General features: G+C 45.1%; 1 protein-coding gene across 1 annotated transcript; it reads left to right on the forward strand.

The window, feature by feature from the left end:
- The first annotated feature begins 2,140 nt into the window (after positions 1-2,140).
- Positions 2,141-16,691, forward strand: SLC20A1 (solute carrier family 20 member 1). The gene is made up of 11 exons (XM_055540276.1): positions 2,141-2,375; positions 2,865-3,480; positions 3,662-3,802; positions 3,991-4,076; positions 8,155-8,251; positions 10,771-10,890; positions 12,570-12,839; positions 12,959-13,517; positions 14,079-14,264; positions 14,638-14,722; positions 15,737-16,691. Exons 2-11 carry the CDS (start codon positions 3,135-3,137, stop codon positions 15,890-15,892), a joined length of 2,046 nt encoding a protein of 681 aa, XP_055396251.1. The 5' UTR covers positions 2,141-2,375; positions 2,865-3,134; the 3' UTR covers positions 15,893-16,691.
- Positions 16,692-17,514: the final 823 nt, after the last annotated feature.

Here is a 17,514-nt window from a genome sequence, read left to right on the forward strand (position 1 = left end):
CATTTGTTTGTGAACTGGTGATGCTCAAACCTCCTCTATTTTTCCATTTCAAGGCCCTGAAACTTCTTTCCACAGAACTCTACCTCTCCTCCCCATGAGAGGATGAGGCATTTAAGCCAAGAGAAGTCCAAGTCTCTAAGGGCCACACCCTACTGATCCTCTCCCCAGATGAGATGGCCAGGACCCACCCCAACCCTCACCTCTCCTGACAGCCCCACCGGCAGAGGCGCTATGAGTGCAGTCCTGAGGAGGAAGGGTATAGCCCTTCTACAGCCTGAAGATGCTCACAGAACTCACATGCATCGCAAGGGGAATTGCCTGAATCTTTGCCCCAGTACTCTCCTCAAATCCCACCAAGGGGCTTGGCCTGTGCTCTCAGCTTGCTGGATATTCACCATGGCTGCCCCGCCGCCTTCAACAGAGGTTGTCCAGCAAGTGTTTGCCAACTTAAAGGGCTAGTACCACAGACTGGCAAAAGTATGTCCATGGGCAGAATGAAAAAACAAACACATACCAGGGAAAGTTCTAAGTAATTGCCTTAATAACTTGCTTTGGAAATTATTGTTTTAAAATGGCAGAACACTAAAGACCTGTAACATGTCAGTCCTTTACTTTTTTCATAACCTTGCAACGAAGTAAAAGCGGAGGGAGGTGTACAATTTACGGTGCCAGAATTACATCAGATTTGCACTCCAGGGTCAGTGCTTCCGGACATTGCCCACTTCTCTTTTTTGGCCACGACCTTGGGACTCAGAACTTTGTAAGTTACTCATATAACTCCACCAGATTTTCTAGGTAGGTCAGAGGAAACTCAGGTGGAGTTTTAAGCCTCCATAGATGAGCCAGACTTAGCAATGATTTACAATGTCTTTGTTCCTGCTATTCAGTGCCCAGCTGCTAGAGATGGCTAAAGGCTGGGAGGGCTCCAGAACATTCTAAGCCTGGTAAATATTTCTGTTGGGAATTCTTTAAATCCCACTCCAAACCCTGACAAGAGACCACGACCTTAATCTCCCCCGGCATGAGTGGATAGTCTTGATCTTAGGCCAAATAATGAAATGCCCCCAAATGTGCAAGGCAAATCTTATTAATGTCACTACTACATATATGCCATGTAGGGGCACCAGAAATCAATTTACCTAAAAATAGGAAAGTTTCCGGTGGTCCGAAGAGAACACCTCAGACACCCTTTTCCACAACAGAAAACAGGAATATTCACGGAAACCACAAAACGGAAATTATCATTCACCGAACACCTACTGAGTTCTAGTTCCATTCACACTCGTTAACTCGTTTAATTCCCGCCACTAGGTAGGTATAATTGTTAACAATTTACATTCCCGATTACGCAAGAGATCTGAAAGTCGCTCAAGGTGACACACTGCAACAAGCAAGAATCAGGATTTGAATCCGGAGGAGTCCTTCCCCAGGCACCTCAACCCCGGCGCAGAAAACGGTCTACCGCGGGGAAATTAATGACCCACAGCCACCCTGTGGCTCTGCGCCATAACTGGCAGACAACCTGGTTCTCGTGACTCCGCAGCAGTACTGTTTTCACCCAAGTGCAGGACTGCGGGAGTAAAGCGACCACGTGAGCCCTCTCCCTCCCCGGGCGAGGGACAGTGCCTGTCTGGCCAAGGGCAAGTCACAGGTGCGACAACGTGCCGGGACCGGATCCGGAGCCCCAGGGCGCGAGCTCCCCTGCAGCGTCACCAGGATGACGGGAGGAGGGAACCTGGCCAGGTGTGGCCTCCCGATGCAGCAGGTCACAAGGACGCTGAAGTGTGGCTCGAGGCTTGGACAGCTCCGTAATACTGCGATTGCGAGGGAGGAACTATGACCTTGATCGTAGCCTCTATAACCCCCGCTTGACGACCTCCAGCAACCGGGTGAGGGTCCCCAGAGGCCTCCGCCGCTGACTCCAGGCGGTGCCAAGACGCAGAGGCAAGGCCGCAGGGAAGGGGCTGGCCCTCCCCACGTGGACAAGCTCCCCTCTGGGGGCGTGACCACAGTGCGGGGCGGGCCAATGAGCGCCGCTGTCTGGCTCATCCGGCCGGGCTGGCGGGGACTGCGTCATCCCGGGGGTGGGACTCCCGGCCGGCGCGAGGCGCGGCGGGTCACGCGGGGCGTGGCGCCGGCTATAAGTAGGGGCCGGCGGCGTGCGCTGCCAGAGTGATGGCTGCCGGCGCGCGCTGCGTGCTTTCTCTTCGCTGCTGAGGCGTCAGCGGCTGCTTCCAGGGTCAGTCGTCAGCCCAACGGAGCCATCCCCAGAGCCTCCGCCCCAGGTCTTTTGGTCTTCGATAAAAGGTGCGTGCGTCCGTGGTTCTAGCCCATCGCCTGGACCTCGCCTCCCGTTCAGCTCCTCGTTTTCTTTGGTGAGTGGAGGCGCCACCTTGGAAAGGCTCTTTCTTCTCCCCGGGGCCCGGTGTGGGCGCTGCGGCGCTGGGGAGGGCCGGCTGGCGGCTCAGTGGGGTTCTGCTTTCGTCGCTGCCCGCCTCCCTACCCCACCCCGCCCGCCCGCCCGCCGGCCCGCCAGTCCGTCCGTTCGTTCGTTCGCCCGCCCGCGGGCCTTTTTGGCGGTCCGCTGGTGGCGCGCGCGCGGGAACGGCCCTTTTCCGGTTTTCGCGTGGAGGGCGCGCGGGGGCCGGCTGCTCGGGGGCCGGGCCGGGCCGGGCTGGGCGCGCGCGGGCGGAGGTGGTCCCCGGCGCCACGTGCCCGGCACGTTCTCTCCGGGTCGGGGGACAACGGATCGCGGATGGCGGGCCCGGCCGGGGCCCCCCCAGTCCCAGTGGGTCGGCGCGGAGTGCGAGACCGGCCTCCAAGGGCGCACTGCTATTGTTATTCCTCTCCCTTCTTCCTTCCAGGATGAACTTGCGTCCTTTCTCTTCTCCGCCATGGAATTCTGCTCCGTGTTCCTAGCCCTCCAGAGCCAAAGAAACCCCAGACAACAGATGCCCATACGCAGCGTATAGCAGTAACTCCCCAGCTCGGTTTCTGTGCCGTAGTTTACAGTATTTAATTTTATATAATATATATTATTTATTATAACATTTTTGATACCTCATATTCTGTTTACACATCTTGAACACCGCTCAGTAATTCTCTGATTCATTCAAGAACCACTACTCTATAGAATGGCAACGACCGTGACACCGCTCATTACCACTGCTATTGCTGCTACTGCCGCTTCTGGTCCGTTGGTGGACTACCTATGGATGCTCATCCTGGGTTTTATTATTGCATTCGTCCTGGCATTCTCCGTGGGAGCCAATGATGTAGCAAATTCGTTTGGTACAGCCGTGGGATCAGGTGTAGTGACCCTCAAGCAAGCCTGCATCTTAGCTAGTATCTTTGAGACAGTGGGCTCTGTCCTCCTGGGGGCCAAAGTGAGCGAGACGATCAGGAAGGGCTTAATTGACGTGGAGATGTACAATTCGACCCAAAAGCTGTTGATGGCCGGCTCCGTCAGTGCGATGTTTGGTGAGTTCATCACCACCGCCGCCCCCGCCCCGATTGTCCTCTTGGTGGGTTAGTGAATTCCCGTTATGGGTAGTTCCGTTCTTGTGTTCTGAAGCTTTTCAGATGGTTATCTTCAGTAATATTCACTGCGTATATTACTGGAATTCTGCCTGTGTCTTAATGAAACTTGACGTGTTTTCAGGTTCTGCGGTGTGGCAACTAGTGGCTTCGTTCTTGAAGCTGCCCATTTCTGGAACCCATTGTATCGTCGGTGCAACCATTGGTTTCTCCTTGGTGGCAAAGGGGCAGGAAGGTGTCAAGTGGTCTGAACTGATAAAAATTGGTACGTTTCATTCTAAATGTCCTTTTATTGTCCCGTTACCACAGGAGGAGGCGTTGTGTGTGGGAGTAAGTAGATGGTGTCAAGTTGGAGGGATGGATTAAAGTTTTGAAAAGGGAGGAATGAGAGGGAGGAGCTTTGGGTTCCTGATTTTCATTAGTTAATGTTTCTTTTAATGTGTTCTATTCCAGTGTTGTCTTGGTTCGTCTCTCCTCTGCTTTCTGGTATTATGTCTGGGATTTTATTCTTCCTGGTTCGTGCATTCATCCTCCGTAAGGTAATCTTTCTCCCCCCACCTCCACCCCTCACATGACCTGGAGTAGGTCACATTCAGTGGTATTCAAACCGATAGCATTTTTACAAGTGTGATGGGTGTGTAGGAGTGTGACCTTGGAGAGTTAGAAACATTGTTTTGTACGTAACTTCTTGGAAAGAAGAAAGTTTTCAATATCCAAGAAGGCATTTGGAAAGGAGAAATTAAATGAACACTAAGGGGTGCCAAGAAATTGAAGAGATTGAAAGCAGAAAAAATTAATGTGTTTGGCGTGGCTTTGTTTAGCTGTATGCAGGTTAAAACCACCATCATATGCAGACCCACCTTTTTTTATTGGAGGATAATTGCTTTACAATGTCATGTTGATTTCAGCTGTACAACAACTTGAATCAGCCATAAGTGTTACTTACATCTCCTCCTTAAGCCTGGATCACACCTCCCCACCCTCAGGTCATCACAAAGCACTGGCCTAGGGCCATACAGCAGCATCCCACTAACTATTTTACACATGGTAGTTTATATATGGCAATGCTACTTTCTCAATTCGTCCCAACTTCCCCTTCTCCCCCCGCTGTGTCCACAAGTCCATCTGCTTCTCTATCTTGGGCCAGTTTGAATTGTAAGCTTGAGTGCCCTGGATGGCTTTTTCTTAACCTGCCAGTTAAAATGGAGTAGTTTGGGTCCTTAACTTAATTTCCTGTGTAGTGTTGATTATTGAAACCAGTTTATGAACTTCATGGTGGGGACTCATACCTCTCACAGTGACTTGACTTTAATATCTCAGAATAGGTAAAAAGGAACCAGTAAAGGTAAAAATCACAAAAGTCTGTTTAGTTTTTCTTGGCAGAAAAATTCCAGATAGCCATTTAATTTCCTGTCCCTTTGAAATCCCTTTTGAGGGACCCTATAGCATTTCTTTTATCATGAAGTCTGATGCTGGCTCCAAAATAAACGTAGACAACAAGGGATGTTGTTGGACTGAGTTACAGTAAAAATAAATGCATTTTTTTCTCAGTAAACAAAGTTGTCCTTTTCCTGAGGCAAATGACTCTTTAACAGTCCATTGTAAATGCTTAAATTCTTCTAAACTGAAGAAATCTGAGTGAAGGGAGACAGGTAGCTTAATCCCAAGTGGTAAGAATGTACTGAGCCATTTGTTTGGTCTAGTTCTAAGCTTCTCTTGGGAGGATTTGTACTTTCTATAGAAATTGCCTGGTGGCTCAGACGGTAAAGCGTCTGTCTATAATGCAGGAGACCTGGGTTTGATCCCTGGGTCGGGAAGTTCCCTGGAGAAGGAAAAGGCAACCCACTCCAGTACTCTTGCCTAGAAAATCCCATGGACGGAGGAGCCTGGTCCTCATGGGGTCGCAAAGAGTCGGACATGACTGAGTGACTTCACTTTCACTTTCATAGAAATTCTATGATTGGTATAAAGTGACTCAGATTGTTTACCATGGCCTGAGTCTGGCAAAAGATAGCAATGTAATACTTTGAAAACTTAACCTCTATCGCTTAGTATAATTTGAGAGTAAAAATTGTCTTATTGAGGAAGAAGAGGGGTCTTTCAATATTCCTCCATTCTGTCAGAAATCATGTTAAATCTATCTAGGGCATCTTTTCAGACATGTCCAGTGTATAAAAAAAGAACTATCCTGGTTGCAGATGAGTTAGGAAGACACCCCCCTTTCCCATCCCATGTAGCGAGGTGATGAGATGTTTACTTCGAGTTAAAGTTTTTGGTGTGTTTAGATGAGTCAGATGTTGGTAAACATTCTCATAAAACATCCCTGGTTACCTCGGGGGAGGTTGAGTGGAGTTCGGACATAACGGAAGGGAGGAAGAGAAGCACCTACATAATGTCTGGAACCCTCATGGATTTTGATGTGGGTGTGGAACAGGGGGAGTCTTAAGTTCCTTGGAGAATTTCTTAAAACCACAGATTAGTCTTAGAAGAAAAAGGTATATACAGCTCAGGTTCATAACCTTACTACCCTTGGGGTGGGACCCACATCATTGAGTGGCTCAGGGATGCTTAGGTTTTATTGGCTCTTTTTATTTTGTCAGGTCCCTTATCTTTAGCATTCTTTGAGACTGCAGATTGGGGAGCTGATGTTCAGGTGGTTTTCATCTAGGGCCCATCATCTCTGCTGATTGGGAATGGCACCTCTGCTTTCTGGTTCCTTAATCTTAAGCCATTAACTCAGTCTTTCCATGTATTATTGATGAGTCTTTTCCTTGTCTCTACAAGATTTTCCATTGGATCTAAGATAGCATTAAACCTTTAGGCCGACAACATCTTTGAGGTTTAGCCTTCCCATGTGTTAAGATCTATGCTCTTTTTTTCCTTAGAATTTATTTTTGGCTGTGCTGGGTCTTTGTTGCTGTGCGTGGACCTATCATTGGGGGTGACTTCTTGCAGAGCACAGGGTCTAGGCACCCGGGCTTCAGTAGTTGTGGCACATGGGCTCGGTAGTTGTTGCTCCCAGGCTCTAGAGCACAGGCTTGGTAATTGTAGTACACATACTTATTGCTCCTAGGCCTGTGGGATCTTCTAGGAACCAGGGATTGAACCTGTGTCCCTTATATTGACAGCTGGATTCTTAACCAACTGCGCCACCAGGGATTCCCTGATGGCTCAGCGAGTAAAGAATCTGCCTGTAATACAGGAGATGCAGGTTCAGTCCCTGGGTTGGGAAGATCCCTGGAGGAGGAAATGGCAACTCACTCCAGTATTCTTGCCTGGAAAATCCAATGGACAGAGGAGCCTGGCAAGTTACAGTCCATGGGTTTGCAAAAAGTTGGATTTAGAGATGCCACCAGGGAAGCCCTGTGCTCTTGTTTTTAACTCTTGTTTCCAGTCACACTGGCCTTCTTGCTGTTCCTCGAGACAATTCAAGCATTTGCCTCAGGGTCTCTGTATTTGCTGATGTCTCTGGGACATTCTGCCTTCCAGATAGCTTCTTCTCTAGCTGCTGTTTCTCCACCTGGGTGTGTACCTGGCTACATGGCTTTATGGCTTGTTGATGTAACACATCTGTGTCTTGGCTCCAATAATAGTCTTTAAACTACCCCCTCCTCCCCAAATTAAAGTGTGCCCCTCCTTCCATCACTGCCTCCTTCCCCTTTTTCTTCAGAGCATCATTCTGTATTAGAATGTCAATGTCAGCTCTGTGAGAACAGAGACTTTATCTCATTCACTTCCACATTTTCGTGCCCGAAATGGTGCTTGGCACACAGTCGTGTTGGATGACGAGATGACCTCGTATACGATTGATTTTTATCTTAGCACTTTGGTAAATCATTAGTTGTGGCTTATTTATCAAGTGTCTAGATAAGATGGTTGTCGCTAGTATATTCTACATGTTTTATATTTGAGAAGTCATTGCAGGTATAAAGTCAGGTAAGAGATGTTGTAATAACTCATAGTCTGTTTCTTGACATCTCACAAATGTAGAATACATCTTCAGGGGTGTGCTCGGATTTTTATCTGGACATGAGATACCTTAGAGCCTGGGTGCCCACCCCCCTGTTATGAACTGGGCCACACATCAGGAGGTGAGCAGTTGTGTTCCATGAAACCCATCCCTGGTGCCAAAGAGGTTGGGGACCACTGCCTTAGAGCACTGGGGGTTGAAACTGACCATCCAGGACATCACTAGTCATCCGTAATAGGTAGCCTTGTTAATGTGATCAGTTGCTCAGTCCTGTCCAACTCTTTTCGACCCCATAGACTGTAGCCCGCCAGGTTCCTCTGTCCATGGGGTTTCCAGGCAAGAGTACTGGAATGGGTTGCCATTCCCTTCTTCAGGGGATAATAACAGCAACAAGAAAAACCCCAATCAACCCCCCAAACATAAATTCAAACACAAACTTAAATTCAGATAGATGTAGATCAGCCTTGGTAGGGGGACTTCCAGGAGCAATGTAGGAAAAGACCATTTGTCCTCAGAGACTACCATGGAGAGACTTACTGGCTGGTACTGTAATTCCTGGAGCTGCCCTTTGATAAGGTTCAGTGGAAATGGGTTGACTTTTTACAGCTTTTAAGGTCTTGATCTTTACAACAGTGATAATTTTACAGGCGGATCCAGTTCCTAATGGGTTGCGAGCTTTGCCAGTGTTCTATGCTTGCACGGTTGGAATCAACCTCTTTTCCATCATGTACACTGGAGCGCCATGTAAGTACACATCAGAATATTTAAATGTAAATTTAAAATTGTTTCTAAAACTTGCATTAAATGCCCAATTTACCCCTTTTTGCTTTACAGGGCTGAAATCTACTAGAAGGTGACTGGCCTGCGCCCATTTCAGAAGGCTGCAGGCTAGTGTACGCTGAGTTTAACCTAGATAGTTTTTCAACCAAAGAGACCTGCTCAGATTCTAAATCACTACAGACCTTTACTCTTTAGTCTTCACAGGATCCACCGATAATTTGATCTTATCCCTCCCTCTCTCCTACCTGTGCTAAAAATACCTGGAATTGATGTTAACCTCAACTTCTGACTGCCGAAGAGTCATTAGTTATATGTTGTCTTCGAAATATCAGTCATTTATGACTGGTTTGCTGGATATTCTCATTTTTCTCTCCCGATTGGAGCTGCTTTGTTTTCTCAGTCCTAAATTTACTCCCCTGAATCTGCTTGAATAAGAAGAGTTGGGATGTTTAACACCTGCTCTAAGTGCACTTGGAAGAAGAATTCATGCAGCTAAGAGGAAAAATATTTGTGAGAATATAAAGCTTGAAATGTTACTTTTATGTTGGGACGAAGGCAAAGCACAGATTAAATTAGGATAATACATGTTCAATTTAGCCACTGAAAAAGATGGATAATCTGTAACTTGTCAGACAGGAGAGTATTATGCCTTGATCAGTCAGTTTCACTCTTAGGTTCATTTGGTTGTATGGCCTCTGACTCATTGGGTCAGGCTGTTGTGACTCGTTGGGAGAAAGACATTGTGCATTGCTGCCTAGGACAGAGCGTGCTTAGAGTTGGGAGGAGAGGGAAAGATACTGAAATATCTCGAAGCTACTTATCCTCACTCTGTACTGTGTGCTCACAATTGCAAATACTCTTCTTTAAAAATGCTCATTATGACCCACTAAGTTGATTTCATTTCTGACTAATGGAGTGTAACTTGCTTCATAAATCTCACTGAAGTAATAAGTCACTGACCAAAAATGGAGTAAGTGAAGTATTTTTTCTTTTTTCAACTTTTTAAAATATTTATTTTTAATTGAAGGATAATTGCTTTAGAAAGTTGGTTTGATTTAGTGAAGTATTTTTAACCTTGTTTTTATTCTTGGAATAATCAGGAAAGAAATTGGACAACTTTATGAGACTATTGATCTTATTAGGGGTTACCAGACTGCTTAACAAATGATAGAGGCAAAGGAAAGCTTGCATTCTGCATTTCCAATCTGCTTTAAATTGGGCTCTTCATGTCAAACTAAAAAATTCTCCATGAGGCTCTAAGCACTCACGTTGCATGGTGTAGCAGTGCAGCTTATAGTTCAATGAAATTAGAAACTCAAGTTTTCAATCATTCTTTGAAAAGGGAACATGGATATTTTTGTCTTGTCCTTTGGTGGATCATTTACAAGAAAAACCAGTCTCATTTCCACTTTTTGACTTGGAACATAGGCAAATTTAAATTGTGATAGATTGATTAATTTTCATGTATATTTTAGCTTATGTGACTAACTGCATAATTCAAATTGATAACAATTAAAATGGAAAGATTGTGTCACTACAGAACTTTAGTTTTGAAGGGGCCTCCATTTATATCTGATTTTTAAATATGAATTATTTTGAGGGAAAATAGTTTCCATTTTATAAGTAACCCCTAATAAGCAAAACAGTCACAAGTACCTAAGATATTCTTGTATAAACCACAGATCATTATAGCATCTTTTTAGGCTTTACCCCTTATCATTAATATAGGCTAGTGGCTTGGAGCCTGTTGGCACTTAAGTGATAACCAGGTGACTAGTTAATAATCTCTGAGCCATGTGAGAAGTAGGCAGGTCTGATTAAGATGTGGCTTGTTAGCATGATTACTACTCTGTGAAAGACAGCCCTTTGAACCTTTCTTATCTTTTGATAGATAATGTCCCAGTTTTCTTAGTTTGATAGTTTCTCAGTATCTTAGTTTGATAAAGCATCCTAAGAGATAATCTTGCTCTAGCTAGTTTACAATGGATGTGAAAACTTCCACAGAGAACTGATGATATCAGCATGAGAAAAGTGAAGACTGAGGTACTTGCCTTTTTTAATGTTAAAATCCATGTGCCAACATAACACATGAATTGGTGTGTGTGGCCATTCCAGCTGGAGGCTGGGCAGTGGAATGTTTCCATTTGCTTCATAGCTGGTTGCAGATCCTCAGTGTTAACGATCCTTTACTCTTCAAAGCAAAGAAAGGAAAAAGCCTAGTATGTGAAGGAGCTTGGGAGACGGGTAGTCTAGCAGGTGTTAAAAGTGGGCCAGACGGTTGTGGGTTTCAGATGCTATGGGATTTTCCTCCCAAATTCCTCTAGCCAGGAGCACAGTAAAGCCTGTGAGCCTCAGGCTTGGCAGTAGCAGTGAAGGGTGATGGGCTGGCATGGGAACCCCAGAATCCCCAGAGGAGGGTTTACATGTCATTACAGGGGGGCCATTGCCCTGGGGTTTTCAAGATGCACCATTTTATCTCCTAGTGCTGGGCTTTGACAAACTTCCTCTGTGGGGTACCATCCTCATCTCGGTGGGCTGTGCAGTTTTCTGTGCCCTTATCGTCTGGTTCTTTGTATGTCCCAGGATGAAGAGAAAAATCGAACGTAAGTAACAAATCATAGCAAAAAAAATTCTAACTCATAATGTGCTTGCCTTTTTTTGTTTGTTTGGCCATCTGTAAAAATCCTCTACTTGGATAGATTGGTAAAGCCAGAAACATTTAAATGGAAATTTGGGGATATAGGTTTATTGTCCAGAGGATGTTCTTTAATATGACCTGAGACCTATGTGTGATGAGGCACATTTGGCCTTATTTGGATATTGTCCCTTTTTTTTTTTTAAACTGTATCTTGATCACTTGCCAGTGATACGCTAGATAAATACAGAGAAGCTGTAGTCTACATTAATTGAGAGAATGAGGATTCACTGAAAAATAAAAGGTATGAGATAGCTTCACAGGAAACATTTACCAACACGACTACCATGTATAGCTTAAGTCAGGTTCAATGTCTTCAGAGCTAGGCTCATGTATACTTCTGACTTTAGATTTGGTTAATTCTCAGAACTGGAGCACATATGAAGGGCTCCTTTAGACTATTACTATACAGAGTATTCCGGTAGAATCAAATAGGGAATGTTTTGATTGGTATCAGTCTCTATACCTTGTATTTCTGTGCTCACTGTTTGAGCTCTCTTGAAGTCATTTTTTCTGCCTGTCTCATCTGCGAATGCTGGGGTGGTGATTTCAGTTGTTTCTTGGAAGCAGTGGAGAGCCGCACGGACTGCAGTGGCAGCAGCAGGGTGCTGCGTCATACAGCTGGGCTGAGGAGCCTCTGAGAGGCTCTGCGCTCAGTCTGGCGGCCTTCAGGGCTTGTGACCTCGTTTTTCCCTCAGGCTGGGAGGAGATGAGACACATTTTGCTAAGGTTTTATATCCTGGTCTGTTGCCTGACTGGGATGCCTAAATGCCCCCGCGGCATTGGTACAGAAGCAGAAAACATTCCCCCCTCATCATGGGATCGAGCACCATAAGGCACCTCTCTTTGTTTTATAGAGGCAGAAATTCAAGCCACCTTGAGGTGCCTGCATTGAGCTGAGTCATGTTGCTTGAACTCATGGACTGAAATTGAGGGCCATTCCTTTTTTAAAAGAACATGCAAGGACTTCCTGGTGGTCCAGTGACTAAGACTCCACACTCCCAAGTGCAGGAGGCTTGAATTTGATCCCTGGTCAGGGAACTAGATCACTTACTGCAACTCGGGCCCAATGCAGCCAAATTCATTATTAATTTTAAAAAACATGCACGAAATTCAGGCAGTTTTCAGTTGCCAGTCAGCCCTTTCCCTACTTGAGTTACTTTCTACTACAGAAGGGATCAGCAGGAGGCTCAGTTTTGTTTTTTTCATTTGACTGCACTGGGTCTTAGTTATGGCACATGTATCAGGTTCCCTGAGCAAGGTTCGAATCCAGGACCCCTGCATTGGAGGCTCAGAGTCTCAGACACTGGACTGCCAGAGTTTACTGTTTGGGCCTTCACTGAATAAAGTTTACAACCCCTGATACTAGGATGTTATGCATTTGCATCTCTGGTTCCTTTGTAAATGAGAAATAGGAGATGTGACAAATAAAGCAGACAGGAAAATTATCCCGAATTTTCACCTAAGTTTACATGTGGCCTTACTTTGACATGGATTCTTTTTTTTTTTTGGAGGCGGGAAAGGGGAAATGAGCAAGTTAGTTTGGTCACAACCAAAGAATAACATCCTTCTATCTTTATTTTCTAGGAGAAATCAAGTCTAGTCCTTCTGAAAGCCCCTTAATGGAAAAAAAGAATAGCTTGAAAGAAGACCATGAAGAAACAAAGTTGTCACTCAGTGACATCGAAACAAGGAATCCTGTTCCAGAGGTGGGCTCGGCCACCGTGCCCCACAGGGCTGTGGTGGAAGAGAGAACAGTCTCATTCAAACTTGGAGACCTGGAAGAAGCTCCTGAGCGAGAGAGGCTTCCCAGCGTGGACCTGAAAGAGGAGACCAGCATCGACGGCTCTATGAACGGTGCGTGGACTCTCCTTGGGGACAGGCGGGTTTCCCTCTGTTTCCTATACCACTGCGGGGCTCACTGTTCGGATCTGATGCTCTTGGCATTGAGTGTTTGTGCCTTTTGGTCTTGGCAGGTGCTGTGCAGTTGCCAAATGGGAACCTTGTTCAGTTCAGTCAAGCTGTCAGTAACCAGATTAACTCCAGTGGCCATTACCAGTATCACACCGTGCACAAAGACTCTGGCTTGTACAAAGAGCTCCTCCATAAGTTGCATCTTGCCAAGGTGGGAGACTGCATGGGAGATTCTGGTGACAAACCCTTGAGGCGTAATAATAGTTACACTTCCTACACCATGGCAATCTGCGGCATGCCTTTGGATTCCTTCCGCGCCAAAGAAGGCGAACAGAAGGGTGAAGAGATGGAGAAGCTGACGTGGCCTAACGCAGACAGCAAGAAGCGAATTCGAATGGACAGCTACACCAGTTACTGCAATGCTGTGTCTGACATTCACTCGGCGTCGGAGGTGGACATGAGTGTCAAGGCAGAGATGGGTCTGGGCGACAGGAAAGGGAGCACTAGCTCCCTGGAAGAATGGTGCGACCAGGACAAGCCAGAAGTGTCTCTCCTCTTCCAGTTCCTGCAGATCCTCACGGCCTGCTTTGGGTCCTTTGCCCATGGTGGCAATGACGTCAGGTCAGTCAATCAGGATTCTTGGCGCCGCTCATTCTATTTTTATACTGCATCATCCTTTTATATAAGGCTCAGTTTGTGGGACATTGAATAATGCAGATTGAATGAGATAATAGCAATTGATGTACAAAACAGGAAGAAAAATTTCTTCAGAGAGATTACAAAGAATGCTTGCTTCCATTTCTGTAGGTGATAAACATGTCACAGAGAAGCCAGTTATCAAGATAGGATCTAGTTCTTTGATAAGAGTTACTGCCCCTAGATTGAAGTTGTAGGCTATTAATCCTAGTTCTGTGGTTTGTAAACTGTTCGTGAAATTCAAATTTGCTTCAGATGGGCCTGTAGAAAGACAGGCTACCAAATGTGGGATGTTCCCTCTGAGAAGAACTCTCATGGTCTCCTGCTGTGTATGTTGGGGGTGGGGGGGTTCCATTTGTTTCCCTTGAAAGACAGTTTGCTAATGAAAGCTCTGCTTTAGAAAACTTAGTAAAGCATTTAACAGATAGGATCTTTCCAAGTTGTAGTTTTGCCTGCAAAGTCATCTTTGCTCTCCTTTTCTTGCAGCAATGCCATTGGTCCCCTGGTTGCTTTGTATCTGGTTTATGACACCGGTGACGTTTCCTCAAAAGTAGCAACACCAATATGGCTTCTGCTCTATGGTGGTGTTGGTATCTGTATTGGTCTCTGGGTGTGGGGAAGGAGAGTCATCCAGACCATGGGGAAGGATCTGACACCCATCACGCCCTCTAGGTAAGTTGGTAAAGCAGGTCTCAGGCTAATGCTTTTTGTTCTTAAGATAACATATGCGAAAGATGTGTGAGCTAAGACTTAATGACTATGTATATTTGGCTTTTATCTGTGTTTATGGAGCCAATACTGATGTTTACTAAGTTCTTCAAAGTAGAAGTGCAAGCCTTAATAGTGGGCTTACAGAAAACCTTAAAACTTTAAACATCGGAAAACAGAAGAGGAATCTCATGGCCTGATTTAAAGTGGATTTCAGAAGTTTAGAGCAAATTAAAGATGTCATGGGTAGATAGAGCACTGCAGGATTGTACTAACTTTTGCTAACTTACCACAATTTAAATTCCATTCTTGACTAGTGATCTGTCTGTGTCCACAGCGGCTTCAGTATTGAGCTGGCATCTGCCCTCACTGTAGTAATTGCGTCGAATATTGGTCTTCCCATCAGCACCACACATTGTAAAGTAAGTGATAAAGGGTACTGTGTCTTGAATGGTTTTAGTGGGTATGTGGAGAGGTGTTTTTTGTTATTTCCTTTGATACTTTGGTTTAGAAAGTTTTACACTGTGGGAGTGTCCAAGAGTTCACAAGTGTAGGACAAGTGACTATAAGAATATAAAGTTCCTTGTGTCTGTTTTATTTAAGCAGATAATATATTTTATATCCCCCAAAATATGAAAGCCCTTTTGAGGTAGCAAGCCTGTGAGGCTTGTTGGTCTGTCGAAAGGCAGTATAAAGCAAGCATGTACTCAGAGCCTCTCAGAATTGAAGCACCCGAGAAACTTACTGAATCCTAAGGTTGCTTGATGACTAAGAACTATAGGATATCTATAGAGAAAGAAAGAAACTGGCTTTCTTAAGGAAATTTAAGTTGGTTCATCATGGAGCCTTTGAGTCATTTTTCTTCGAGTGAGATATGAAAATGATTTAGTTATTAGGTCTAATAGCAGTCTCCCTCTAGAATCTTTGGGAAACCTAACACTAAGAAAGAATCTGTTACTAAAGCAGTTTTTATTATTAGTGAAAGTATCAGTTGCTCAGTTGTGTCCAACTCTGCAACCCCGTGGACTGTAGCCCATCAGGCTCCTCTGTCTATGGGATTCTCCAGGCAAGACTACTAGAGTGGGTAGTCATTCCCTTCAGGGGATCTTCCCAGCCCAGGGATCAAACCTAGGTGTCCCGCTTTGCAGGCAGATTCTTTACCATCTGAGCCACCAGGGAAGCCCTGTTATTAATATAGTTCATTAAATTCCAGCAACTCAGAAGGAAAAAGAGAATTTTCTTCTCCTATTCTGTTTTACCCCAGTTAGCACAGATCCAGTGCTTGGATTTTATGCGGCCTTCATCTTGTTCCTAGTACAAACCAGTTCTCATGGATCAGTCTGGTAGTCTGGGGCTCCTCACCTGTATAAGGTCACAAGTCTTAGTACAGTACCCTGGCACGTCAGTAACTAGTTCTTGGTGGTTTCCTCCCACAGGTGGGCTCTGTTGTATCCGTTGGCTGGCTCCGATCCAAAAAGGCTGTTGATTGGCGACTCTTCCGCAACATTTTTATGGCCTGGTTCGTCACAGTCCCCATTTCGGGTGTTATCAGTGCTGCCATCATGGCGGTCTTCAAATACATCATCCTCTGAGCGTGAGGCTGTGTGTGATGGAAATTCAGGTCAATGTTTGGGACCACCTGACACATTTCCTGCTCCTTTGAAGAGTGACTGCAGTGTTACCGAAGACTGACAAAAGAATCTCTTTCAAGATTGGGAGCTGTGGGAGGGAAGCTCTACTTGTGCTCTAACTGCTTTCGTGCTAAATATGACTTGTCTCAAAACTAGCTATATAAAATAGCCAGGTTTCCACTGATTCCTCTTGAGGTCCCTTTTCCCTCTGGGCTGTGAATTCCTGTATATATTTCTCTACTTTTTTGTATCAGGCTTCTGTTCCATTATGTTTTAATGTTGTCTCTGAAGATAACGTGATTTCTTTCTTTTTTTTTAAACAACCATCCAGAGCCATTTGACAGAGTGTGCTCTGCTTTGTTGGTTTCACCAGCTTCTGCCCTAACACGCACAGGGACTTAACAAGAAACACCATAACCCAAGCTTCCCTAGTAGTCTTAGAGAAATAGTCACTTGTACCCTGCCCACCATTCGGCAGTGGTGGGTTCTCTTGGCATATGTGGGAACTTCTAATAGGGTCTTTGGACATGGTGAAAATTTAGGTTAGTAGTTCCTTCTTTGCAAGCAGGAACTGTTCTTGCTAAGAAGAAGTAGGAAGAAAAATCCTTCTGGCAGTCTTGGGTATTTCTTTTAAGATTTCTGACAGTGCAGGATGGATGAATGCTGTGGAATATGAACTTAGGGCAAGTTAAAATGGGCCAGCCTTCCATGTTCATCTGTCTACCTCTTAATAAATAAAAAGCCTACCATTTTTAGAAAACTTGTCTTGCTGGTTTTGTTCATACACATCTGTTCCCAGATCAGTTAGCCTCGTGCATTCTTAGGAGAAGGTGATATCTTAGCAGGTGAGAACTGCCCCTAGCAGCAGGTTCCCCACTCCTCCCTGAAACATTTCTTAAGATTCCAGAATATATGTAACATTACTCCACGGGGGCTGTTCTAACAGACTAGCTTTTTTTTTTTTTTTTTTTTTTTAAATACTAGCGCATCTTGGACATTTCATTAGCACAATGGATTATCTTTTTTTTATCAGATCCTTATTTAGATTGTAGCATCGCTGTTAGGAAGAAGGCTAAAATGAGGGTTGTGTGTAGCTCAGCTTCATTAAAAAATTCTCTGTTGGGAGTTCTCTGGTGGTTCAGGGAAGCACACATGTTTCCGGTGTGATGGGTGGCCGGGGGGAGGAGGGTGTGTGCATAGATGTGACTCCTGGCGGTGGAAGTAAGATCCCACATGCTGTTGCAATGTGGCCAAACAAAAAACCCTTAAACTCCCAGTGTTGGGATTTTTCAATCTTGACACATTATCTCTCTTTTATGCTTGATCAGTACATGGCTTAAAAAAGTCAAAACTAGGTTGGTGTGTCCTTTTCTTAGAGTTTTAGATGTTTTTTGGGAAGCCAGATAGTAACAAGAATACGGCTATGCCTACCTGGCCTGTGCCTGAGAAGTTAGATCAGTGGTTAAGTACTTACCATGGAGTCACTTAGTAAATGCTCAACCACTGCATGTCAGGCCCTGCACTAGCTTTTTATATGCATTCCATTCTCAAGACCTCTTGCAGTAGGTTTTATAATTGCTTTA

Source organism: Bubalus kerabau, chromosome 11 (assembly GCF_029407905.1).
Source record: "Bubalus kerabau isolate K-KA32 ecotype Philippines breed swamp buffalo chromosome 11, PCC_UOA_SB_1v2, whole genome shotgun sequence".
NCBI lineage: Eukaryota > Metazoa > Chordata > Mammalia > Artiodactyla > Bovidae > Bubalus > Bubalus kerabau.

Coding starts and splice junctions, on each gene's coding strand:
- SLC20A1 (XM_055540276.1), top strand. CDS start 3,135: ATGGCAACGACCGTGACACCGCTCATTACCACTGCTATTGCTGCTACT. Junction 3,803..3,990: donor GTCTGAACTGATAAAAATTG/GTACGTTTCATT, acceptor GTTCTATTCCAG/TGTTGTCTTGGTTCGTCTCT. Junction 14,723..15,736: donor TCAGCACCACACATTGTAAA/GTAAGTGATAAA, acceptor TTCCTCCCACAG/GTGGGCTCTGTTGTATCCGT.